General features: G+C 41.7%; 2 protein-coding genes across 3 annotated transcripts; one reads left to right on the top strand and one right to left on the bottom strand.

The window, feature by feature from the left end:
• Positions 1-683: 683 nt before the first annotated feature.
• LOC137916266 (iron-sulfur clusters transporter ABCB7, mitochondrial-like) lies at positions 684-21075 on the bottom strand (the record flags this gene model as incomplete). Its single annotated transcript, XM_068759344.1, has 15 exons — positions 20925-21075; positions 20102-20185; positions 19946-20023; positions 18035-18154; positions 15055-15187; positions 13049-13317; positions 12328-12416; positions 11735-11822; positions 8327-8501; positions 7762-7919; positions 5880-6043; positions 5588-5717; positions 4302-4473; positions 1387-1490; positions 684-791 (listed from the first exon to the last, which is right to left on the bottom strand). Coding segments are annotated over exons 1-15 (2022 nt in total), but the record flags the coding sequence as incomplete, so codon positions are not given.
• Positions 21076-21150: 75 nt separating this feature from the next.
• On the top strand, positions 21151-26512 carry LOC137916265 (uracil phosphoribosyltransferase homolog). 2 transcript variants are annotated; one of them, XM_068759342.1, is made up of 8 exons: positions 21151-21172; positions 21344-21656; positions 22527-22569; positions 22648-22717; positions 22922-22984; positions 23965-24126; positions 25289-25387; positions 26129-26512. In XM_068759342.1, the coding sequence occupies exons 2-8, from the start codon at positions 21436-21438 to the stop codon at positions 26233-26235; spliced, it is 765 nt and encodes a 254-aa protein (XP_068615443.1). In that variant the 5' UTR covers positions 21151-21172; positions 21344-21435; the 3' UTR covers positions 26236-26512. The 2 variants fall into 2 exon arrangements, with proteins under 2 accessions (XP_068615443.1, XP_068615444.1); XM_068759343.1 differs by having other exon boundaries at positions 21164-21172; positions 21435-21656.
• The last annotated feature ends 69 nt before the right edge of the window (positions 26513-26581 follow it).

Below are 26581 nucleotides of genomic sequence, written 5' to 3'. Positions count from 1 at the left end.
CAGCATTTTCCCCCTCATATTATATTTCCCTAATGTACAACACAATTACAGCACCCAATAAAGTGTACTGTCGCTCTCTAAAATCTAAATATCCTCTCCTCCGTTGCCCCTCCAGCCTGAATCAGACGCTTCTGATATACCATAGAGTCGGACCGTGTCGCTGGTGGAGTCTACTGAAATAAATGTTCAGTCTTGGGTGAGGACTCATCAGTGTCTGGGAAGCCGGCCCATACTTTATTAGTCACCGAGACAAATGAGAAATGCCATCTGACCAAAGCCAGCCAGTCGAGTCTGACTGCTTTAATGAGCCCTTATGGAGAAAATAATACATTCAATCCCACCAACAGCGTTCTGCTGTCGAAGTCAATGAGAAAAGCTAAACAGAGAATGTTTGCATTACATGCTGCAGAAAGGTGACTCACATTAAATGAGCTGCAAAAACAGAGGCTACTTGGACATTTCTTGTTGCTGGCAGATAGAGTGCACTGAAGGTCGTGCAGAGTACAGGCCATTATCTCCCACCTCAATGTGAAATTGCCAAATTGGACTAGCAATCTAGTGCAGAACATGTTTGTACTCAAACATCATAGGATTTTTGTTTTTTTTATGATCCTGACATTACAACAAGAAATGTTAATGAGGTCAATGAGATCAAGTAAAAATGTAAGTAGATGAATTTTTACCTCATTGAGCACAATAATCTCATCAGCGTCTACGATGGTGGAAAGCCTGTGGGCAATGAACATCGATGTCCTGTCCTTCACCATCACCTTCATCGAGGCCAGTATGTTCTGGAAGTGTACACAGGCAAATGAGCTAATCACTCTGTGAAGATTAACAGGAGCATTAACTAATCCAAAACAGCAGCTCTGTTTGTATATAAGAAACAAAAGTGGAGGGGAGGCATGGAAAGCTTCTAAACTTTGGTCTGACACACAAGTTAAGTCAACAGTATGTTGCTCAGCAACATCCTCCTTCCTGAGTCTCTCTCCAATGCTTATATATGGTTATTTAAAAATACTTTTTTTGAAAGGTAACATAAAATCTCAATTAACATCCACATCTACCCACTCATTCTCTTGAAGTTCAGAGAGGCCATGCGAAACTTTCTCATTAAATGTAATATTTACTAAGACTGAGGAGAGGGGGGGGGGGTTAAGATGAGGTGGAGAACTGGTGGGAGAAAACAGCGGCAGGTGGCAGAGATGAACGGGGGGGGGGGGGTTGTCTGCGTGTTTTGGGTGCTGCAGGAGTGAGCCGAGTGGGCGTGCAGGTACGGTGAGGTATCAAACTGGACGTGCGGCAGAAGACGGGCATCTGTGGGCCTGCTCTGTTTGCATGCATGTGCGGGTCAGCGTTAAAATGTTCAGGCGTGGTCAGGCCAACCTCCTCTGTGATGGAGTCGAGGGAGGACGTCGCCTCGTCATACAGGAGGATGGGCGGATTCTTCAGGATCGCGCGGGCTATGGCGACACGTTGCTTCTCCCCTCCTGAAACAAAACAACAGTCGTCGTAAAAATAAAAGCAAACCAGGCTAAATACAAAAGGTTTGAAATATGCAAGCCCTTCTTCATCAGGTAATTATCTAAAACGGAGGGCTAGCACTCTCTCTCACACACACACACACACACACACACACACTAATGCTACAGGCTTCAGACTGGGGAAACAGACTTTGATTTCACTGAGAGAAAAAAAGCAGCAGGACACAAAGAGTTCTCCCACTGTGTTGGAGCTCTGTGTGGCATTTTTGAAAGATAGTAACATTCAGCAGATATAAATATTTCTGGCAGTGAAGAACGGCAACGAAGGAAGTTAGAAGCCCCCTCTGACAAACTCCCTGGAAGATGTCAGAAACAGAAGCATTGAAATTAACGAGAACTTTGTCATGTCTTTATTTGGCCCGTTCTGTGATTCGCTTATAAAGATATTGGTGCCGCCATCATGAGCACCGGAGGCAGCAGGTGACGGAAGATGTTTCCACATTATTCAGCCGGAGGAGAAAAGCAGGCTTTTCACCAAATTAACTTTCTTAACTCATTTTTGTCAATATATTTTTTGACAAAAAGTCACACAGCAAATGTTGGATGGGTTGTGGGTGTGATGCCCCAGCAGCAGAAACAATATGTGCAATCCCGATTAAAAGAGACACCGTGAAGCACTGATTATTGATTATTTAAATGTTGCGTACGGGGCACTTCATTGAAATAGTCATCCTCCAGATGAAAACGGAGTTACGTTTGAAGCCTCTCTCGGGTCCTTTCACGTTTCTGACCACAGCTTTTAGTTTCTCAGCGTTCATGCCCGTTAACATTTGCTTCAGCTCTAATCGTCCTCTAATCAGAGGAGCTGGTCTTCAGACCCAGCATTTGTAAATGATGCAGTTGAATCCTGCTAACTCAAGATAGCAATGTAGCTGGCCACACTTTGTTTATAGACAACCTAAGACAAGAAAAGCATGATGGGCCACTTGGAGGCTGCCTCCCGGGTGGATGTGGCCCAGGGGCCACCAACTCAGTCACGATTTATGTGTACGCCTACATAGCTGCACCGCAACTATTTATGAATCCCACTAGGACCATGCGATGACGCATTCTCTGCCTCTAATTGAGTTGGTATGAAGATGATGACGATGATTCTCTCATGGATGAAAAACAATTAAACTACGCAACAATTACATCAGCCTTTAAATATATTTTTTAAAGGTTATATTGTCAGTATATGGCAAGCGTTCTGCTAATTTTGAAAACTGTGTGTGTGTGTGTGAGAGAGAGAGCGAGAGAGCGCAAGAGAGAGCGAGAGAGAGCGAGAGAGAGCGAGAGAGAGCGAGAGAGAGCGAGAGAGAGCGAGAGAGAGACTGCACTGTGTATCTTTCTCCTCCTACATGCAGACAAGGGAAACTGGAGTATGGAAACATCAGAAGAGATCTTTTCCTTTAGAATTAGGTTACGGACGTCGCTGATTCAGGGAGCCATGCTACATGTCCCCCAGTCCTACAACGCTGTTCCAGTGATTCTTCATCTCAGACAATGAAGAGCAGCTAATGGCGCCGGGCTGCAGGCAAGCACCATTAGATGATCATGGTCTTCAAAAATGGCAACACAGTTAAAAGAAGTTTAAAATAGACTTAGTGAGGACTGACCTTTTGAGAACATGTCATATTGACCAGATTTACTAGAAAGGGGAAAGCACCACTTTAAATTACTTTCTTCATAGCCCAGAAATAGTTATCTGAGTTTGATTTATTTGTTTGCATTTGGCACGCTCTTTAAACATCAGCACCTTTTAAATTAAAATGTTATCATGTGTTTTGTGCTGTGCACTTTGATTTAAAATGTGTAACAACATGCTATTGAAATATATTATTGGGTGCAACTATATCATGTCCTGGTGTCTTTACACTGTTCACATGCAGATCAAGTCTAAATCCTCGGCTTGTTTTCGTGGACTACATGAGTCACTATGAGAATGAAGCTAGGAGCCAGATATGACACAGAAATGTGCTATTACTGCAGATGAGCTACATGCAAAGTGTAAACTGAAATATTCTACGTGACGTTTATCCACCTCAGTCATATTTCTCTGTCAGTAAATAAAACATGGCAATTACATCCTGATAAATATTCTTCGCAGCAGACAGAGGACAATTAGAGGACTGGGGCTCTGGTACGTCGCTTCATTTCGTTAAGTAATTGTACAGAAATAACCAGGTGTGCACAATGTACATTCAAATGTTAAGTTGTACAACTGATCAAGCGTCACTGATCAAAATGTTATTGATGATGAGACAATGTTTTGATGGCACCATTTCTGATTTCAGGAAATATTCGGTGGGTGATCACATCGTGCGTAATGCCGTTGAGATTTCAGCAACCACCGCATGAATCATTAACAGCCCGAGTCAATTATTTAAAAACAGATTTTTAAATAAAACCTTTTTCTTTTCACTCGTTTTTAAATTTAGTCGAACAAAGTCAGATATGTGAGGGTCACCAGGGTCCCTTATTATTAAAATAAAATCTTATAGGGAAAACATTTCATTAAAAAAAGAAAGAGCAGATTTAAAATGATAAATAAGTGAAAATAAATGCTCCAGCCTTTTGAATAGAACAGTAATCTGCCCCTGCTCGCTTTGGTTGAAGATAAATCATGAATTAATTATTAACAGGTCATGAAATGATTTCTGAATTGTAACTTTTTGAGTTTAGTATGGCACAGAGTCATAAAGCACACAGTTCTTTTACTGCCTTCTGCGGAGGAGAGCATTTTTTTTTTATAGTAGTCATTATAGTGCAGCAAACCTGACAGCTTGAGGCCCCGCTCCCCAACCTGGGTGTCATAGCCATGGGGCATCCTGAGGATAGCGTCATGGATGCCTGCTAGACGCGCCACTTGGAACACTTCCTCCGGTGTAGCGTTGATGTTTCCGTACTGCAGGTTGTAGAAGATGGTGTTGTGGAACAGAACAGCATCCTGACAACAACACAGAGGGGGGAAAAAAATGAGGCTTCAGAGAATGTTTTTATTGCAGCAGAGGCAGAGGACGACACACACACAGACAAGGGGAGGAGGGAGAAAGAGGAAGAACGCAAATGACAAAAATACTGTTCATGAACCATCTGTTCAGATCAGCCTATGAGCTCACTAACCTAACTGAATCCCGCTCATTCTGGATGCTGTTTTAATGTTTATGATGCCTTCTTGTTGAATACATTTACCTAAAAATGACTCTGAATGGAGTATGCAACATTGACCACTGAAAAGTCAAACTTAGATAAATGTACATTTCATTTGTGGTGAAATGGCTTGAAATTGTTTTGTTTTTTTAATCTGTGGAGAGAAAATAATTGCTATACTTCTGCCAATGAGGTAATAGTTTGTTTGTCTGTTAGTAGGATTAAGGACCTGATAGAGGGGGGGGAAATCTACATAATGTTTTATATACAAGTGCTCTAATTTATTTTGCTAAATCTTGATTTTTTTCATGGAAAATGCAGATGCATGTGTCGGCTTGTATCCATAATCTTTTTCGGGGGGGGGGGGGGGGGGTTCCATTTCCAACAATTATGCAAAAACGTCCGCATAGAACTTCATGACATTTGGTAAAATGATTTAGCATTTAAACATCATTTTGAAGTGAATCTGGAAAAAGGACAAATTATTTTCCAAAATTTTGTTGGACATATTTGTCAATTATTCATTCCCTATTTGACAGATTACAATGGAACTGTGTAGAAGGTTGGACCATGTCCCAAAGAAGCCACCTTTAAAACCGGGAGAGTATGTGGATAAAGGAATTTCTTTCACTTGCTTTAACTTTGCAAAATTGGAAATGTTTCAGCATTTGTAATTAATGATGGCAAAATTATTGAACCAATTACTATACATCCTTTTGTAAGGATGGTTCATGACACAGGAACGCCAGACAAACAGCAGACAGAGGGAATGTTTCACTCGGCTGAGTTCATTCCTTTTTATAAATCGTTTTGCATTGCCCCTGGGATCGGCGCTAGTAGCTCCCGTGACTCTCAAAGCGGAAAAGCAGCAGAAAATGGATGGATGGATGGATGGATGGAGTGCCTCAGACCTGAGGTACGACTCCCAACGACTTCCTCAGGCTGTCTAGGCTGACGTCTTGGATATTCCTCCCAGCTATGAAGATGTTCCCCTGCTGGGGCTCGTAGAAGCGGAACAAGAGGCGCACAATGGTGCTCTTCCTGCAACCAGACGTGGAACCAATCGTCAGAATAATTCTGTCTGTGAGCCCCCCCTGCCCCGCCCAGTCTTCTGATGATATCTGATGATAAGACTGTGCTGCACATACAAATGAGGTGACACATATCTAGCTAAAGGTTTGACACTGTCTGAGGACGACCTACCCTGATCCGCTGCTACCAACTATAGCCACCTTCTTCCCAGCAGGCACTTCAAAGGACACTCCATTTAAGACTTTCTGGCCCTCCAGGTATTCAAAGTAGACGTCCTCAAAGCGGATGGTGGCCTCCTGTGGTGAGATGCTTAATACCGGGGCGCGATCATTCTCCTGGATAAAATCATCAGAGGCGTGAGAGGGAAGACGGATGCAGAACAGCCAGAGGCAGACGAGGCTTAACATAATGAAACGTTATTTCTACACCTTGAAAAGAGGGATCAGCACCGAGCTGACATCGCATTAAGCAGAGATATTTAAAGCCAAGTTGGAAGACATTACAAAAAAAATAAAAAACATTGGAATCTTCACACACCGCCCTTCATGGTGACTCAAGGATCAATAGGCGTGAAAACTTTCAGTATACTGAGCTGAGCCACAGTGATGAGCGGCAGCAAAGGTCAGAAGTGAATAACACTCCAGCAATACTCAGAGTTAAAGCCTGATTCTCTCACTTCCTTTACTAGATAATAGCAACATAAACAGCCTAAATTCAACTCAGCCCATCAATATAAATAACTCACAGTGCATTAGTATAAACAGATTGTTCCATCAAAAAAAAGCCCAAATCTTTTTTCAATTAATGTTGTCTAGCAGTGGAGTTTGAAATTCTTTTCCATCTACATAATAGGCTAATGTTTTTCGCTGAAAGCATTCAGACAGTAATGGCCTGCTGGGCAGTGCTGTTCCATTGGGAGTCACAATAGAGATGTGTAAGAGCCAGAAAAATATCCCGACAGATTCATTTCTCCTTCTGTAATTACAGGGTGGGGACGGGGATGGCATTCATGTTGTTCAGGAAGCCAACTGACTTCAAAGACCTCTGATGCACGGTGTGCTCCGGCTTTATCCAGATAAGCAAAATACAAAATAATTGCTGCAAAAACAGTAACAGTGGATTTACAATTTAAAACCTGTCCATTTTTGTGGCGCTTAACCTCATATAAAGGGCAGTAGATGTTAAGAAGCACTCGAATGAAATGTTTAGTTAATGAATCCATTAGTCAAATGCCAGACAACAATTTTCATAACATTTCATCATCTGCCTACAAAAACACAAAACACAAAAATAAGAATTTGAATTTATTTCCTGATGTGTTTTCCCTGCCATAATCGATTTATCAACTAAACATTTCATTCTAGTGATTCCTAACATCTAGAGCCATTAATCAATACAGTAGTAAATAGAACACCTTTGGGTTTTCACCACTGGCCATATAAAAAAAAAACAGTTTGAACGCAGCATCTCTGGCTCTGGGGAATTATGTTTTTTTTTACCATTAACCAATTGTATACAAGTAAGACAATTAAATGATTAATCAAGATTACATTTGTTATCTTGATATATATATATATATATTTATATATATATATATATATATATATCAAGATAAAATATATATATATATATATATATTTATATATATATATATATATATATATATTTTAATCTTGATACAAAACACACTAAACAGCATGTCACGCTCTTTAAGTTTTAACAAATGAAGAAACCTCAGATTTGCAAACGATGAGCCCTAAATACTATATCTGAAGACAATATGCCATTATGTCCAGCGTTAACAGTGTCGTAACTACGTTACAGCTTTTTGTGCAGCCACTTGTACAATTGGATATTTTATGCGTCTCACAGTAGATACAGGAGAAACATAAAAGCTGCTTTGGTTTCTCAAGCAGATTTTTAAATTAAACTCTATGCTTGTTCTTTACTTGTATTAAAAACCCACCCCTAATTTTCTCAGTATGTCAGTATGAAATACAAAAAAAAAGAAAAAGCAATTACTTTTAAAGTGCGTGTCAAGCTGACAAGTTACCTTGATCTTCGTATCAATGTTGAGGAGGGTGAAGAGAGTGTTCATGTCTATCAGGGCCTGCCGGGTCTCTCTGTACACGGTACCCAGGAAGTTGAGGGGGAGGGAGAGCTGGAAGAGCAAGCCGTTCACCATCACCAGGTCTCCCACAGTCATGGAACCTACACACAGCAACAGCACATCTCAGACAGACACGCAAACGTATCTATACTGCATCAGATTTTTGATAGACACACAAAAAAATATATATATATATATTCAAGTTGTAAAAGCAGACAAAGTGTAATACAGCGCCCACCCACTGTGATTTCCATTATCCAGTTCAATTAAGACTTAACTTCATGTCATTTTCTTCTGCCCGTTAAAATCGAACTTTCACATTTCTAAATTATATTTTACTTTAACTGTGCTGTGGTTAGATTATGGGCTGGAAGACGTATATATAAAAGTAACAAAACTAATAGGCCGGCCTGATAACCACCCAATATGTTTTCATGGTTTTTCAATATTAAAAGAATTATTTTCCACAAAAATGGCAGCAAGCACGGACTCAAAACAACTGACCCACCTGCAGCGATGCCCTTGCTGGCGAGCAGCATAATGCCTGTGAGGCCGACGCTGAAGATGGCACTCTGGCCAAAGTTGAGCATGGCGAGCGTGGATGTGGTTTTTAAAGAGGCTGATTCGTAGCTCTTCAGGAACCCGTCATACCTCTCAGCTTCATACTTCTCGTTATTGAAGTACTACAGCCAAAATGACAAAAAATAAAGAGAGGGAGGAACGAAGAAAGGGAGTGAGAGACGGGAGCATACGGCACAGAGATAACATAGAGTCTCACAAAAGGAAAGGAAATTGTGAAAGGACGAGGACACGAGACAAACAGAAAATATGGTCAAGGCTAAAGGTTTAGGAAGCATGCAGAGGATGTCGGGCAAAAAGACGTTTCAGCACAGCCTGCCTTAATGCTGGATTTGTTCTCAGTGGCCGCTCTGGGCATCATCTAAGTCTTGCTTTGCTTTTAAAGCAGGGTTTTTTTTTCTTCATGTCTCTGTACCTTCATCTCCTCCCCGCTAATCGTAAGAATGTGGAGGGCAATAATATAAAATCCAGAGCCTGCCCTGGATGTTAGGCTCTGGCAGAATGTAGTGATTGTAAGAAAATGAATTGTTCAGGAACAGTACACGATTACAAAAGCAACGGTTTCTAAGTATCACTTGCACATTAAACAAGAGTTGCTGCAGAGAATTCATCACTGGCACCGTCATCGGTCTCAGCATTCCCGTCTGCAACAGCTTACAGAGACATCTAAGAACAAAGCACAGATCGCTCTCAAGTGTTACACCATCCAAGCAGCTCCAATGTTTTACTGACAAATACAGCCAGAGAATTTAGAGAGAGAGGAAAGAACAACATTCATAATGAGACGCAGTTCTTAAATTCAGCACATAAAAACTATGGCACAATCAAAACAACCACCCTCTTCAACTCTGCTGCCAATTAACTAATATTGCTTTTAGTGTAGTTTGGACTATTGTTCCTCTGCTCTGGCTAAGTGGGCGATTTGCTTCTCTGGCTAACGGCAGTGGTGCTGCGCTGCTACCAACTTGCCACCGATTTGCATACAAGGAAATGCAGGAAATCAGAAAGGGAGAGAGAGAGAGAAGAAAGTAGCGCATGGAAGGCAAACAAGAAGCAGTGCAAGGCACCGTGCTCAGGTTCTCATCCAGCCCTTTGTGAAAGTGGAACGGATTTCTGAGTGGGCGGAGATCTAATTACATATGCACACTCACAGCTCAGAGTGATGCTAAATCCGGCCGCATTGGCACAGATGACACAAAATACCACAGAAGAAAACATTAAGCAAAAAACAGGACGCACAATAATACAGCAAGGAAAATAACATGGGTACCAAAGATATCTGGAACAGCCAACAAAGCACTTAAAACTGGATATTAATAGTACTTAAATGTTTACTACTCATAATGGGTTTACCTCGAAGGAGGCTTAAAGCAGCAAAAGATGAACATTCAGGACAAGCATCAGGCAATATTTAGATCCTCGACACGCCAGGAGGGCACAGGCACCGAAAAGCACCCTGACCCTCAGCCCACTAAAACGGACAGTGGCGGACACGTCCTGTCCAAAACACAGCAAGACCATTAACAGGCTGATCAAAATGAAATTAATATTAAAATCAGCAGCACAATGTCAAATGTCAGCTGCCTGCATGTAAACAATATGTGCATGTAAATTGGTTTCACGATTTTCACCACGATTGCTATTGCAGCTGTTACCACAGTCGTGTGACGCCTACTGTTAGGTTTAGCTCATTATCGCCATTTCCTTTTGCTGGTGAAGGCGCCAGGAGTGCATATTGTGGAATACAGCATGAATAGCAGGAGCTCCTGTCATGTTTGGATATTCCGGCATGCCCGTCACCATTTGTGTCGGCTACTCTTCTAACAAGCAGCACACCAGCAGCTTCACACACCATCGTCACTACATTTGGTACGAGGTGGACAATAGTGAACGCTAAGTTATGCTCTTGATTCCAGCTGCACAGTAGAACTACGGCTCAGTTGCACCGTGATCCATGGAGTATTTAAGACACCTGAGCTGCAGATCTGTCTCCACACTCTGCAGAAGCCGATCAACGACCATGGGCTTAAAGATGTGCGTATGCTAACTAGCCGCAAGCATAATTCCAGTCCCAAAGATTCATTCCCCATCCAGTTACAATGACCTCCACCGTTATGAAGTGGTCGTGCTCAATATTAAATCTGCTGTACATTGTAGTTTTCTGTGTGCTGTGCTTATTCCCAGAGAGAGAAAGGGTTTTTTCGATTTTGCTTGTACAACTGACAATAAAGGAATCTTGAATCTTATTGTTGTAAAAGCCAGGTTTAACCCCCCCCCCCCCCCCTGAGTTGTCTTGATATGAGAAGTAGATTTCACCTTGCAGAGATGTGCTGATGGCTGTCTTCTTCCCTGGGGTATTTTAAATAGCATGTTATTTCTACTGAAGCCTGCTGCTGTTTTTGTGTTGCTACTGCTTGGGGGGGGGGGATTGAGGTGTGGTCGGGGGTGTTGTTAACCATTGTACAGCGATTGTACGGTGCTTTTTTTCATAGAGTTTTAATGTCCGAGGAGTCTTAATGTGATCATCAGGCTGTCCTGAAGCTATTGCTTTTGGAATCAATGAGAAATTGGGGAAATCCTTGGTGGCAGCTTGTGCTCTTTGAATGTCAGCGTTTGAAATCAACTACTTTCACAGATGCAAGTAAAATGCCATCCCCTTTAGTCATGAAACCTATGAACAGCTGTGCGTCCATGGGAATGTCATCTCAATCAAAATTTTATTAAGAAAAAATAGCCAATAAAATTGGATTGCTGGCTCACTCTCATTAGATTGGATCAATACCTCGTTTTCTAAGGGCTTCAGTGAATATCTGTCCAGATCAGTTCAGGAAAAGGTGTAAGTTTGCAATAATTTCACTACCAGTGAACTTTGCCCTCATTCAAACACACATATGATGGTCTATCGATGAGGATATGAATCTCGTACAGCCTGTAATAAATCTCACCAAATGCTGACACGCCATAACAATTAGTTTCCATAATTACACCTCCAACCTGGTTCTGTGAGCTTACATTCATGTGACACTGCCCTACAACACAAGATGGAACATGAAAACCTTTATGTAAACCTGGCGGCCCACATTATCCTCCTCTCAAAAATGCAAACTTTGCAGTGGCATGGAGTCTGTCATGTAAAATGTAGGAAGAAGAAGAAGAACGTGAGAGATGAAGAGGTAGACCGACTATTCTTTCATTATAGGGTAAAAATATTCAACTAAATGAGCCTGGCTTCAGTAGGCGAGAGGGAAAAGACAGAAGGTCACACACATGCAGAGTTAACAAATGATGAAAAGTGAGAACAGAAGAGGACTTTGGTCGTGCGGTGACTCAACCTCACCTTGACTGTTTCGTAGTTGAGTAGCGAGTCGATAGCTGTGTTCCCGGCTTCGTTGTCTGCTTTGTTCATTTCTATCCGGAAGCGAGTCCTGCGCAAAAAAACCACTTTCTCAATCACCAAGGCACTTTCTTATGAACGGAACTAATAACTGAATCTCTGATTTTTCAATCTGTAAATGGGGTTTTCAATATTAAAATGTAATACATTTTACCGACTCCATTCTGAATCCGATCCGGATGAAATTCGGTGGAAAGATAGAGGTCCCCACCCTACATGACTGTGCCAAATTCCATAACAATCGGTCAATAATCAACCACGAGATATTGAGGAACAAAGTGATCCAGAATTCAGGATCTCTTCTGGATCGTCTCCAAAAATAAGAATCTGTTGCTGGCAACATTCCCAAACCTTTCTGAAAATTTCATCCAGACCCGTCCAGAACTTTTTGAGTTATCTTGCTAACGGACAGACGGACGGACGGACAGACAGACAAAGGCCGGCACTTGCATAGCCTCCGCCTTGCCTCGGCGGCGGTAATAACATAAAGGTCTGAACTAGAAATGCCGGTCTGGCACAAACACCATTGCTGTTACCTCCACTGTGTGAATAAAACGGTGTAGATGGCGTACGCAGATAAGGTACTCAAGGCCACTGCTGCAAACTGTCCACCAAACTTGTAATACTGCAGAAGAGAGGCGCACAGTCAAAACGAGCAAGCCACACCGAGGCTCAGCAGGTTAGTGACAAACAGTCGAGCAACTAGACTCTGTTGGAATCACCAAGCGCTTAGAGAATGTACTGGTTTTCACCACGCCACTACAAAATTGAGCATTACAAATGAAGAGGAAACTACAAGAGCTAATCATACTAATGCTTCAGCTACTTGGTCAATTGAATCTGCCCTAATTACGGAGCAGCTGACAATATAGTCCAGACAGGAGTAATTGCAGGAAGCTGTAGATGAACAACTCTTTCACTCTTTCAAGACATAACCATTAGGCTGCAACAAAGCTCTGGGATTTATAATGGCCAATAATTAATTCCGGAAGTTGCCACCAAAAGGTTCATGGGGAGTTATTTTATATTTTCAACGTAAATGAGACAGTATCCCCAAAATACTTTTCCGGACAACCTGGTGTGAAGATTGCCACTGTGATGGAGGACTTTGGGATAACATGACAGAGAGGAACAGCGTCAAGAAAAACAAAAGCAAGACATTTGTATGGAGCGCTACTGATAGTCAATAACAATTCCAAAAAGGTCCTGATTGCCTTCATGAGTATCTTTGTGCACGCATATCACAGTAAGACTCACCAAAATGGAACTGACAAGCACCATCTCAAAGAAAGTGGGTCCAAGATTGAATATGAGTGCACTAAGGACAAAAGAAATGCCCCGTGTGCCACGATCAATGGCTTTTGACAGCGCTCCCGTCTGGCGGCTGAGATGAAATCCCAGATCTAAACTGTGCAAGTGCAGGAAGACGTTCTTGGCGATGCGTCGGATGGAGCTCTGGGCCACTTTGCCGAACACGGTGTTCCTCAGCTCATTGAAAAGGGCGGCACAAGACCTTGACGCCCCATCTGGGATAAACGGAAAAGATGGAGAGGTTAAAACAAACGCTGCAAAAAGCAGGACAGTCCAGACCGTGTGAATGGGTGCTAGCAAGAGAGAATGTATCTTCACTCTGAACACAAAGGATTGTTATGTTGCACACAAACGCCAACTCTTGCTTTAACTTTAAGATGGACCAGTATTGAGACAGAAAGGACTGGACACTTGCTCCAGAGTGAGGACAGGGCAAGTTATTTACGTCATCTCTGGTCTGAGAGCGACACTCTACAGCACCAGGAGCCTCCCCAGACGTCTGTAATTACAAAGCACGATGCAGCCTGGAGCCTCTCTACGATCACTGGCCAGCACGCGGCAGAGAGAGGGGAATGGGGGGGGGGGATATCTGATGGATCACATGCAGAATACGAGAGAATACGTGGAGGCAGAAGGCAAGAGGAGAGGGAGGTGACTTCTAACTGTGTCAGGAGCAGATTAGACCAAGTTAGACCTAATTACAATATTATCTGTGTCTTGATTTTCCTCCGGCTGAGCACTATAATGAGAGTGGGTACACACGTGCAGCATTTCCCTAAGTCTAATTTTATCGTCTGGCATTTTGGGAGTAAAGGATATTACCGTATATGTGTTGCTCTGTAATTATTTCAGTCCAATAAAAATCACAATTTCTTATTATTACAATTAATGGCGTGAGCTCTCCTTTCTCACAGTTATATCAGCAGATCGCTCGAATAATTCTCACAAATTAATATTAGTCTGTGTTTGAATGGCAGAATGGCTTTCCTGCGGTGATTTCGAAGAGTTGTGCGAACACACGACTGAAGTCGGGTGATAATCGCTCTGTCTGCCGTCTTCAGGGGCTGTAATGTGGCGTTAAATAGGAATGCTCATATAATGAACAATGTGTCCACATTTGACAAGGCATGATGAGCACTGTGCTCCCCTTTCTGCCAAATTACACTCATCACAGCAGGCTCCAAAATACGGGAGCCCCCGAGTGTTGCAAAGAGGGAACGAAAAATACAACGCCTTTCTTCAAGAGCAACCCGTTCATTTTTCCTTGTCAACTTAATTTGTCTTGTCTGGAGCTGTGTTCATGTGCTCCAATTATTCAACAGCCAGAATTGGTGTGCAACTAAGTGGGCTCATTAAAATAAGTGGCTACAGGACAAGTGTATATTGCATCCAAGATGATCTTCCCTCAAGGCCAGTAACTTGCGTCGGGTGTCAGCTTCACAATATCTATTTTTTTAAATTTATTTTTGCTTTTTATAAGCAGCTCATTTAATTTATTCCATGACCTCTCTTTCACAGGCACCATTTGGACAGAGGCAAGAAAGAAGGGAGGAACTCTCAAAGAATGAAGTGAAAGAAACATCCCTGGCCTTTGGGTAAGACCAAAAAAAATTCACTTCAATTGGGAGAGAATGTTTACAATTTCTTCCCTGCTGCTTTAGAAAGGCGCCGAGCTCTGTGTGTTTGGAGAGCAAACAGATATCATCTAAAATATTGTCAGTGTTCACAAGAAGGCCTGCTGAGATTGAAATCAAGTGAACTCAGAATGGATTGATGCGAACTGAACTTTGCAGAACAGAACGCCTGATGTAGGGCGTGTCAGGGAAAGCCACAGGTTGCAGCGTGGCCAGGGTGCGTGTTTGGAAAGGTCAGCGTGTAGATAATAGGTAGTCAAGCCGTCCCACTCCGACGAGCCCGGCACCTGCCAGAGCAAATGCAAGTCTGTGACTCACAGCCAATCAGCATGGCCGTCGCCATGGTAACCACAGTGCTTGGCGCGTCACTCAGGTTCAGCATGTGTTCCGACATCTGGTTAAGCTCGTCTACTGCATACTTAAACATGAAGGGAACCGTCACGTTGGTGATCTGGAAAGCAGAGAGGGATCGGGGGGGAAAGGGGGGAGTGTTAAGAAGAGGAAAAAAACATTCTTCCAACAGCCTATTGACTCTACGCATGTGTGTCGTCTGTGTGTGTAAATCACCACACGCACACTAGAATGGACTTCTGCTACAGTTAGGCAGTGAAGCCAACAGTCACTACCCGGGCAGTTTCAACAATAAGCACGTACGTACAGAACGTATGTTTGTCGTGGTGTGTGCATGTGTGTTTTCCTTCCTGACTGACTGACTGAGCAGTCGCTGGTGAGGTGGATGGTGCTTCCCGTTAATGGAACTGAAATGGTTATTAGCGCTAATTAAAAGCACAGGGACAGCTGCGTGACTCGGGATAGGCGGTCCGCTGTGCATTAGGACAGCCAGAAAACACATCAACACACAGCAGAGGACTGTTGTTTCATTTGAACCTCTTTACCCCCACACAGCACACAGCTGTTTGCTTTACTCCTTTCAAATTCTGCATGGAATATATTTTATCAATTAAATGCAAAAATAATTCCATACAAAAGAAAGAAATGTCATCATGATGACCCTGTGAATACCAAGGGACACTGAACAGTGTACTATTTATACTCTAAAACTACATCATGGGGTTCTTACTTGCACTTAGACAATTGACGTCCTCTGGGTGGCTAAAAACAATATCTTTGCTACCAAGGCAACAGATCATGACACAAAAATACCCTGGGCTATTATCAGAGGGCCAAAACATGTCCTCAGTTTTTACCACTATCACAAGATAAGGATGGATGTACCGTTTGAGGCCGTCAGCAGCCACCTGGAGATTAAATCAACACTATGTCAATCCGTGCCTTGCGATATGTCATCTTATAATAGAGATAGCGAGTCAAGTAGAGGAGCAGAGTGTAGGCTTTAGAGAGAATTAGCTGAGCCTTTCGAGTGAAACTTGATTCCACGCGGACAGAAAAAGCCTCATTTGAGGTAGCGGCAACCAAGAGTTTAATTTCAGCATATCCGAAATGAAAATGTCACGAATATTACAGAGTGCAGAGGTGGAATTTACTAAAACCACACGATTATTCAGTTGATTTAAAATGGCCTCAAAACACACACAAACACTCAGTGGTAGTAGTACATTTGGATTCCGTGCGCACCCACTGGCAAAAGTGTCTGGAAACGCAATTGCATGCATGTCATGCGGTCCTCGGAAGTGTACCGGTCCGTTTCAATACAATCAAACTAGACTGGCAGTCAGATTTCAAAACTCTGCCAAAGGCCTGAAAATTCTACCAGTTTGTCTCGTTTTCCTGAAATATCAGAATCAGAATCATCTTATTGCCCATGAGGGTTCACAGACTAGGATTCTTTTTCGTTGTAATCGTGCAACATACAACACAAGGTAATGGCAATAATAAAAAGCACAACTTTAGCGCTATGCTGTAGGGTCAGACATCAGCGATCTCCATGTTTGTGGGGAAAAAAATTCAAACAAATCAGTAGCATGGGATTAATTTGGATACCCAAAAAAGAAAGAAACAAAAAGGATTGGTCCTCGAGGACCAATAACCAGCTCACATGATCATTTTTGTTTAGCAAAGAATCTATTGAAGGAGGGAACACATAACCGGTTCACCATGTTCAGACATTTAGTGTGTGTCCCCCCCATGCAAGACCTCAGTCCATAACAAAGAGACATGCTCATCAAAGAATATTCATCAGCTAGAGGGACTGAAACAACCAAAACCGTCCATTTCATTTATAACACTGATGAAACCAGAGCATGGAAAAACCGTCACAGTTTGAGATCAGCACAGACCGGTGGATTTGTGTGGGATCCTCTCCTGTTGCAGAGTCACCGGAAAACACCGTGAGCTTTAAATGGTGAAAATGAGCAATTTGTTGTTGCTGTGCGATCCGTCCCCATCGCATTACATTTTATGGCTCAGGTAAGAAGAATTCTGGCATTTCCATCTAAATGTCATCCAGAAAATGCAGAATGAAAAATGATTTTCCTCGTCCCTGCAGCAACATCTGTGGTGTCTGTTTGTTTAGCAAGCTCCATCTCAAGTTAAATCCTGCTTTGCATAGATTACATTATCGACATCCTGTTCCTTTTTTATTCTAATTTGGTTTCAAAAAAGGTATTATCCGTTTTCAAAAGGGAAACCTATTAAATCACACTTCTAATTAAATTGACTCCACTACAGAGCATTTGTTCAACTGAAATAACTTCTGGTTTCATTGTTCCACTACGACGCCGACGCCAGTGAACAACACACAGCCTCCTGGTTGAAGGTACAACTACCATCAGATTCCAGATCAGGAATGCTGTGATGTGTTTTGTTGATAGTAGCTTTCAAAATTCACAAAAACATTGTGAAAACTTACATGAAAAAAAGAAATCAAACATAAAAACCACAAAAATTGTAAATTGATGGGACAGTGCTAAAAGTCACTCTTTTTGGTCTCTCTCTCTCTCTCTCGAACATGAGAATCTAAAAATGCAAATGTTCTAAGTCATACCAAGCTGATGGTGTGTTCATTTAAAATACATCTCACTTGAACCGTTTTGTTCAAATGATGTTTCCAGATGTTTCTCACGCCGTACCTTCATGACTCAGCATTTTCAGGACCCAGATACAGGAGCTTACAGCCTGACACTGAGCGGCTAACAAAACAGAAAAACAGCCGTTTTCTGTTCTGCTACAGCTACTCATTGTTTTACTGACGCATGCATTTCTGCTATTAACAGACAAACCGTACTAGAAGTATTAGTCCTGCATAAAATTATGCGCTGGAAAAATTTCTAGGTACGGTACTGTATTATTATAAAACGGCCATTATCGGTAAACTTGCCTTGGCTCCAGCGAGCAGGCCCAGAGAGATGACAACACGGGCTCGCAGGTCCGGTCTATTCTTTGGCCACACGTAGGACATCATAGCAGAGAGGATCTGGGCTGAATTCACCTCCTTTAGCTGCGGTAGAAAAATAAAAACACATCTTCATCTAAGATTATAGCAACGGTACTGTAATATATAAATCTCTCCTGTATGGCGTAGGTCAAACGAGCCACACTACTTTCTATGCAGCAACAATCTGTTTACTACACAGTATAACCTGCTGATAATTTGCTAACATTAGTGACTCACTTTCATCTCAGAGTGATAATAATTTATTTATTTATTTATTTATTTATTTCGTCCACGTAAACAACCAAAAATGAAAAAACAATGCCAAATACATGTGCACACATATACATAAACATAAATACAAATATATACTATACACACATATGTAAAGACATATTCACACACACACACGCAGCACATGTAATATTAATTAACAATAACTCAAACAATAAATAATAACCATAATGCCCTAACTATGCAATAATAATAATAATGTAAATATGTCTGTCTGGGCAGACACGTGGAACAGCAAATGTCAACGCGAGTCTCTCAGGACAGTCTGGGAGAAGCAATGACAGCAGTCTCCAGGTGGACCTCGGGATCCAGTCTGACACTACACATCCCAGGAGACACCTGGGCTGTCATCCCGACTGAGCTCGAGAGCGCCAACATTCTTGTTTACCCAGTCTCCACCACACAACTGCAACAGGGATGCTCCACAAAACCCCAGACTCTGCAGTAATTCCCCTAATCCACCCAATATAGACGCAGTGCCATAGAACCGAGCCGCGCAGAGAACCTTCCAACAATTACAGGGAAAATCTGCCCGACACCTGCCTTCAATCAAACACAGTGAAGCAGCGTGCAACTCTGCAAAGAGAGGATCAACAGTAGCGCTCAAATGGATGACTGAGGCGTCTGTACCATATGCAGAGCAGAGTCGTTATGCATTGATCACGTGAAGACAAAGGAATGATCACTATGATACTTTAACAGAAAGAATATAAATGGAGAAGAGTAATGTTCATTATTTCAAACCTATTATATATTTATGTGTCACACATCAGTAGATACATAAAACTTATGAATGACAACAAACGGAAGCATTTGTGACGCATCCGATACGCCTCGTCTGTTTCCTCTCTCGTCTTCCACACGTCCAGCTGAGCTAAACAAACGCTCGCTCTCAGTGCTCGTCCACATTTTCTTTGAGGATTTAAGACAGCAGCAGCTTTTTCTCTTCTGACACAGTGAAATAAACAAATAAACAAATTGGAGGTAGGAGGAATCCGGAGAGAATACGGCACGGGGAGAAACTGCACACTCCTCACAGAAAGTGAGTCGGATTCAAACCTGTGACTTTCTTGTTGTGAGGCAACAGCGCTGACTGATGATGATGAATATATTTATTAGATAGAATGTTAGAGTACAAGTACAGTCACACAGTAGCATGTATTACAGTACAAATAAAGTCAAACATCCTGTCTAAGAGGAGCATTTCAAAAAAGCCCTTGTGGTCTTGTTTCCGTTGAAAGTCCTTCGTACATAAATCATCCACAATTAACAATACAAACTTAACAATACAAATAAAAATAAAACCAATATTAAATTACTCAATTGATGCAACGTAACATTAGAAAAACAAAAATAAAATGATTTTACACCGCCAGTGCAAACTAACAATTAATCTAAAATAAATTACACCACTGATGCAAAATGACAATGAATGCCAATAAATAACTTACATAAATTACAATAAATTACTAAAGCAATTAATACGTGCAACGTAGGCATGGTGACTATTGCGCCACCATGCCAATCTGTTTCATTAAGATAAAATAAAAAGTTGCCACTCACCACATTTTTTGGATCTGCATTCAGCCGTGCTCCTGCATTTCCATGCCAACACGCTCTTTTGTCTGTAATCTGCAGGTGCTGCGAAATATCATCCATTGTTAATCTGTGTTTGGCTTTGATAACAGACACCGAGTTATTTTTTTTATTTACACTTACTTTTGCTGCCTTCAGAATTTGATGACTGTTTGGGCTCTTGCCTGTGCTCCATGTTGTGCTCTGCAGGCGTGGGTGGAAACTCGGCTGAAACACGTGGATGTTTTATGAGAGAGATGTTCCCAATATTTGCCAATTTATTAAATGAATGCTTCAAATATCAATCATTAATGTTACATAAAATAAATCCCAAGAGGTAAAATAAAAGCAAGCACATGTAATTAAAATATTGACAAACATTGTCTTTCTTGTAATTTTTTTCAAAATAGTTAGTTTAAAATCACAATCGGAGGCTTACAATGGGGTCAAAATTAAGAAATATTGTAATATGGTTTCAGAAAAAGTGTAATAATAAACCTAAATTCCTTAGGTTTATTATTACACTTTTTCTGAAACCATATTACAATATGGTTGAAAATAGTTGTTTTCAGCATAAATCAATAGATCAATAATAATAAAGTGTTAGTGTTGGCTATAAATCCTGAAGTGATGAAAGCTGCGGTGACGTCACTGTTGGCTGAAGCGAGTCTTATCTTGTTTGTTGACTTGTCGATCGGCAGACACGTGACCGACACCGGACAAGCGCGCTAAACGGCGACTTTACCGGTGTTAAACACCGGGTATTGATCCCGGAGTGAGCCGTTCCGTTCTGTAAACCACTCGTTGTCATTCTAATAACGCTGGTGTTAATATTTATGAATGGCGTCTCCTGTTCTTATCACGATGACTTTTATAAAAGTTAGATGGAGACACTTTCCATCTCTAACCTTGCGGAGCGTCGCACCGAAAGCGTCGCTCTCTCCGGCCAGCGGACACTTTCACTCACCGACTTCGTGCTCTGGCGTTTCTGTTCCGTCCTATTCTCGATTGGACTTTTATTCCAAATGTGATATGAGCTCGTCTGTCGAACAAGAAGAGCCCATTTTCGTCTTTGGAAGTGACAGCCGCATTTCAGCGCTGCTATGATCGGCGCCATGTTGTTGTTGATGACGATGCAGGAAGGAGGGCGAACGCGCCGGCAACGTCATATCCGGTCTTCGGCAACGCTGTCAGTGTCACTGTCAAGGCTAGCAAGTAAGTAGCTGCGACTCGACACGTTTGTGTCGCTTTAACAGCCGTTTCTTTGATTAAGATGCAGCGTTGTTGGGTGTTGTAAATGTGTGTTAGCGTCGTGAAGGGGATAATTTCACGCGATAGCCGCGGTGGATGCTAAAGTAACGACACGCTGTCTCCTTTGTCGGACAGGCAAACGTCGAGTAAGTTGGGTCGCTCGGTCGGGAAACGCCACCTGGCTTCAGCTTCAGCTTCAAGGGAAGACCCTTCACCTCTTCCTCAGGATGCCATGTCACAATCAGCAACTGAGCAATGTCAACAGTGGGCAAGAGCATCCGATGAAGCAGGTGCGGTTTGCGAACAGCAGCGACAGCGTGCCGGCGGTGCTGCTGGCCGACGCTGAGCCGACCGATGCCGCCCTAGAGCCGGTCAGCCTGGGGCCGCAGCTCAAACTGCTTCCGCTGAACGACCAGATCCGGGAGTTACAGACAATAATCAGAGACAAGTGAGTCCCCCGCTCCGCCATGTTCACGCATCCACGAACCCAGAGGTGTTGAGAGGAAACATGAAGGATGTTATACTTCAAATGTTACATTATTGTAGGTCATCACAAGGGCATCTAAGCTGTCTTTGGTTGTCACATGTCAATGTGTCTGACATTATCCACCCACCTGATTGATTGGAGCGTGGATTCCAGTCCAATAAAACATGGGAAGATAAAATGTCAGTTTTTTTTATATATATATATATATATATATATATAATGGTACACATCTAAGAAATACATTTAAAGTACTCCCATGCAGTAAAGTAAAACAATTGAAAGAAGTGGTCGGTATTGGGCAGTGCCATACATTTATAATTCAACTTCCATGGTGTATTATGTCCAGCAATAATCACAATCACGCAAGAAGTGTTTAATGCAGTAGTTGTACTGTTGTAACTGCCCCCCCCCCCCCCCCCCCCAAATACAACACCAGTTGCTGCCTTTCCTGTCTCATGCAGCGTCAGAGTGATTCAACCCCTTAAGGACAAGCATCTCTAGCATTTTATAGAAATTGTTTTGCTGCAATGACCTTCTGAAAACGTGTAAAAGAATTTTGTCGTGAGTGAAACGGCTGATAATCAGTTTTGTTGAGCTTTTTAAACTGTTTTTGTAGTATATATTTTGTAAGTATTGCAAACTGCTGATAAACAGTGCATTTTGACAATCAATCTAATATGCAATGGGGGTTGAATAATTTTGTATCCCAACTCCATGTGTGATGAGAAATTAGGCACATAACCAGAAATAGAATGTGGGTTTGCTGATTCCCTCTTTTAATGTAAGTAAAGTTTAAGCTGTTTAACTAAATGTTTATATCCATTGCTTCAGGACGACAAGCAGAGGAGACTTTGTGTTTTGTGCTGATCGACTGGTAAGATTTTGGCCCATGTGTACTTCTGTGTGGTTATAAACCACCGGCTCTAAGCTTTCTCTCTCTCTCCAACAACAGATCAGACTAGTCGTTGAAGAGGGCTTAAATCAGCTCCCCTATTCAGAGTGCACTGTGACCACACCAACAGGCAAGCAACTTTTACTCTAAAAAAAAAAAAAAGTTCAGGTTTACCTTTTGAACTCTTTGCTCCAACCTATAAGAGCCCTCTGGAACAAATGGAACAATTATGATAATATAAATCCAAAAATAAATGGCTCCCATATTTGACCTCGAACTGATTTGCTCAGAACAGCTATATTTCTGAATTTACCCATTTCATTCTTTCACTCAGGGCACAAGTATGAAGGTGTCAAGTTTGAAAGAGGCAACTGTGGAGTCAGTATAATGAGGAGCGGTAAGTCGCAGCTGCTGTCGCTCACTGACGAAACTCAAGTCTTTTCTTTTGCACCTGTATGTATCCTGACTTCCATGCACATAGAATTCACCTTTATGCTGTACATTCTGTTCTGCAAATTTTTATCCTTCTTTTCTGGCTCTGAATTTTATGCTTTTGATGAGCTGTCGACAAATACCAAAAGATTTTGTAGAATATGGGACCTTGAGAGGGTGAAAATACTGTACCTTTTCAAAGCATCATCTATGAAAGTAATGCAGTCAGTGTTTCTCTCCTTTCATCTTTTTTCTCATTTAATAATGCAGTAATTGCAAAAAAGATTTTTTTCGTTCTTCTATGACCAGAAAACTTGCGCATGAAATGTAGAAAGATGAGTACATAGTGTCGCTCGAATACTGCATCACACATCTAAGTCAATTGCTAATCGACATGTTGGGCTGCATTGAGGTCTTACTTAATGTTGTCATGACAACATCTTTGAAAAGCAGACATTAAAAAAAAAAAGAATTGAGATTGTCCGATCCAGGCTATAATGCATGTTATTATTTATCTGCATGGTGCCCCCCCAGCATGTCCTCTGGATGTAAAATGACTCATTACTAGGCCTTGAGGGCACCGTGTGTTGAGCTTAAATGTATGGGAAGGCAATTGTTAATAACAATTACCTGTAATTGTGCAGGGAAAATTGACACAGTTGCATTTTGATTGACATCTAGGGTTTCATATATACTCATAAAAGTGGCATTTGATGGTTTTGTCTGTGTTCAGCACGATACATTTTTTATTTATTATTAAATGTTTGTGTTTTTTTGATTTTCAGTGCTGATTCCTGTCTCAAACAAGTGATGTGTGAACACTGGCGAGACATGATCCATGTCATTGATAGTCCTACAAACACATCGTGTGAAAGCCTTTGACAATCACTGCCGACGGGTTCATTAAAAAGACAACATTTCAGTCCCTGCTGTGTCCCCACACAGGGGAGGCCATGGAGCAGGGTCTCCGTGACTGTTGCCGCTCCATTCGGATCGGCAAGATCCTCATCCAGAGCGACGAGGAGACACAGAAAGCCAAAGTCTACTACGCCAAATTCCCTCCAGATGTGTACAGAAGAAAAGTGCTGCTCATGTACCCGATCCTTAGTAAGTCACCGAGGGGGACAGTTTATCTTGCTGATGACTCCAATTTACTGCCCTCGGGAGCGCATCTATTTTTGTGGAAACGGAAAGCGGTAGCATGTATTTATTCATTTTGTCCTACACCACCACGTCTGCATTTCCCCATCATAGCGGCACATTCACGCTGTTCTAATAATTATAGCTTTCATGAAGGAAATTATACACTGCCTTTGAGATAGCCACCAAGCTGCTGAATAGCATAATGAGGGCCAGCAAAAAATAGTATCTTAATAGCCCTGGTTTCCTAATGTCACAAAGCAGCATGTTCATGCTCATTTAAAAAATATATATATCACAGCTCCCAGGGTGGATGGTATGTTTTATTTAAAAATGTAATATCCATCTCTTCTCTGAGTTTCTCAACTTCCGATAGACTTCAAATTTGTTGGCTGTATCTTTGAGACCAGAGGAATTGTTATTTGAAAAATGTTCTTAGGGGCAGTAGTTTTAGGCCCACAGTTGTAAACATGCATTCAGAAATTCTACAGACATTTGTGACTAAGTTAAAGCCAGTCTTATCTCTCATAGTTATGTCTAATTGTATTATAAATAAAATGCATTTTGTTTTTAATTTGTGCAGTGAGCCTTTGGCCTACAGTCAGTCCAGCAAATGTCATTTAAGAAAGAAACTGAAATACCAAATTGAAAAACAACTCAGACCTCTTTTAAAAAAAAAAACACAGTTTAAATTGAGTCCTTATCTCAACCCCAAAAAAAAAATCAATTTCTGGATTCTGAAAGGAAAAGCACTAGTTTGAGCAGCAATGATGAAAGCAGTGGAGGTCACAGTAAGTTTTATTTTATTTTATTATTTTTGGTGGATTGCAAAGTGTTTTGTTGATGAGCTTTAAAAGGGGAAAGACTGGTGTTGCACTCTTATGTCTATAAATGTGGGTGTGCACCCACTGCACTCAGAACTGATGGGTCCCTGCTTGTTAATGATGCAAGCAGCAATGCCACACAGCTGGAGCGCTTTGACCTTGGGGCTTCTATGTCAGAGTGGTGGAACAAATGACTCGCCAACAGGTTAATCATCGCGGTTCCCGTTTTAGACGCTAGCATTGGGGACATCAGGGCATTTTTCATCCTGTAAAAGGAACAAACCTTTAATTTTCTATGTCTGCAGGTACAGGGAACACTGTGATTGAGGCAGTGAGGGTTCTGCTAGAGCATGGAGTCCAGCCCAGACACATTATCCTCCTCAGCCTCTTCTCCACGCCTCACGGTAAACCACCAGCTTGCTGCAAACGGAGCTGAGCCGGCGCTTACATTTCAGCCTCCAGTCCATCCCTGTTCCTGTTGTAGCACTCTGTTATATGATATACTGCTCATAAGCACAATATTATTCAGAGGCTCAGCTGTCTACTTCAGTTAGTTCCCAAAATAGCAAATAATGTTTTTGTCTTGGATGAATACCTCCTTAAATATTGTAAATGTAAACACTCTACATTATGGGATTATCCGGGATCCTTCTGGTTTAGGACAAGTCAGTTTGCAAATGTTATCAAATTAGCATCTTCATTTGTTTAGTTTTGCCTTCTTGTTCACCCTTTGAGCCGATTTCCATAAAAGCAATAATTAAATGCGTAGGATATTGTCACCGTGAAGTTTTATAAGCGCTTCCCCCACAGACTTTCCGTTCTCATCAACCTCGAGACGAGCTGTTGGCATGTGAAGAGGAATAAGTGATCTGCTGTTTGTATACACAGCGACGCTGAGCATGATCTGAACTTGGTCTCACTTTGATTTAGCTTATTAAGAACATCTGATCAGCAAGTTGAAAATGTTATTTCATGGAAAGTCTACATGGTTTTCTTCCTTTTTTTTGGGGGGGGGGTTCATTAATGTCAGAACTACATTATATGTATGGAACTTAACACAGAAGAGTACCTAATTTGTGTCAGCAGCAGTATATTGAATATTTTCAGTACATCGTCCAACATGCAAAGCCTTTCTTTTCTCCTAGGAGCCAAATCTATAATCCAGGAGTTCCCAGATATCACCATCTTGACAACAGAGGTTAATTCGGTGGCTCCGACACACTTTGGGCAGCGGTACTTTGGCACCGATTAAACTGAAGACAACCTGAGGAACAAGATCCGAGTCATATTTTATCTTGTTAAATTTATATAATGTTCTCTTTGTGCCGATCGCTGTTATTTTAGCCCCAAAGTTCCTATACCAATGGTGACAATTATTTTAATTGACTGTATTTATGTTTTTGCTGTGTATACATCATGTCCAAGAAAGAAATCGAGACGGAATCAGGGAGCGTTAAACTTGGATCGTTTTCTTTTGCATGTGACAACTGATGGGGAAATAAAGAATTTATATTTGTTGTATTTCAGAACGGCAACTGAAACTGTGTCAATACTGTGGGTGGTTCGGAAAAATAAGTGCCACAATCACATACTCGTAT

Source organism: Brachionichthys hirsutus, unplaced genomic scaffold (assembly GCF_040956055.1).
Source record: "Brachionichthys hirsutus isolate HB-005 unplaced genomic scaffold, CSIRO-AGI_Bhir_v1 contig_1482, whole genome shotgun sequence".
In the NCBI taxonomy this organism is placed as follows: domain Eukaryota; kingdom Metazoa; phylum Chordata; class Actinopteri; order Lophiiformes; family Brachionichthyidae; genus Brachionichthys; species Brachionichthys hirsutus.
Note: the sequence above shows the minus strand (reverse complement) of the source record. Positions and strands in the feature narration are given on the sequence as shown.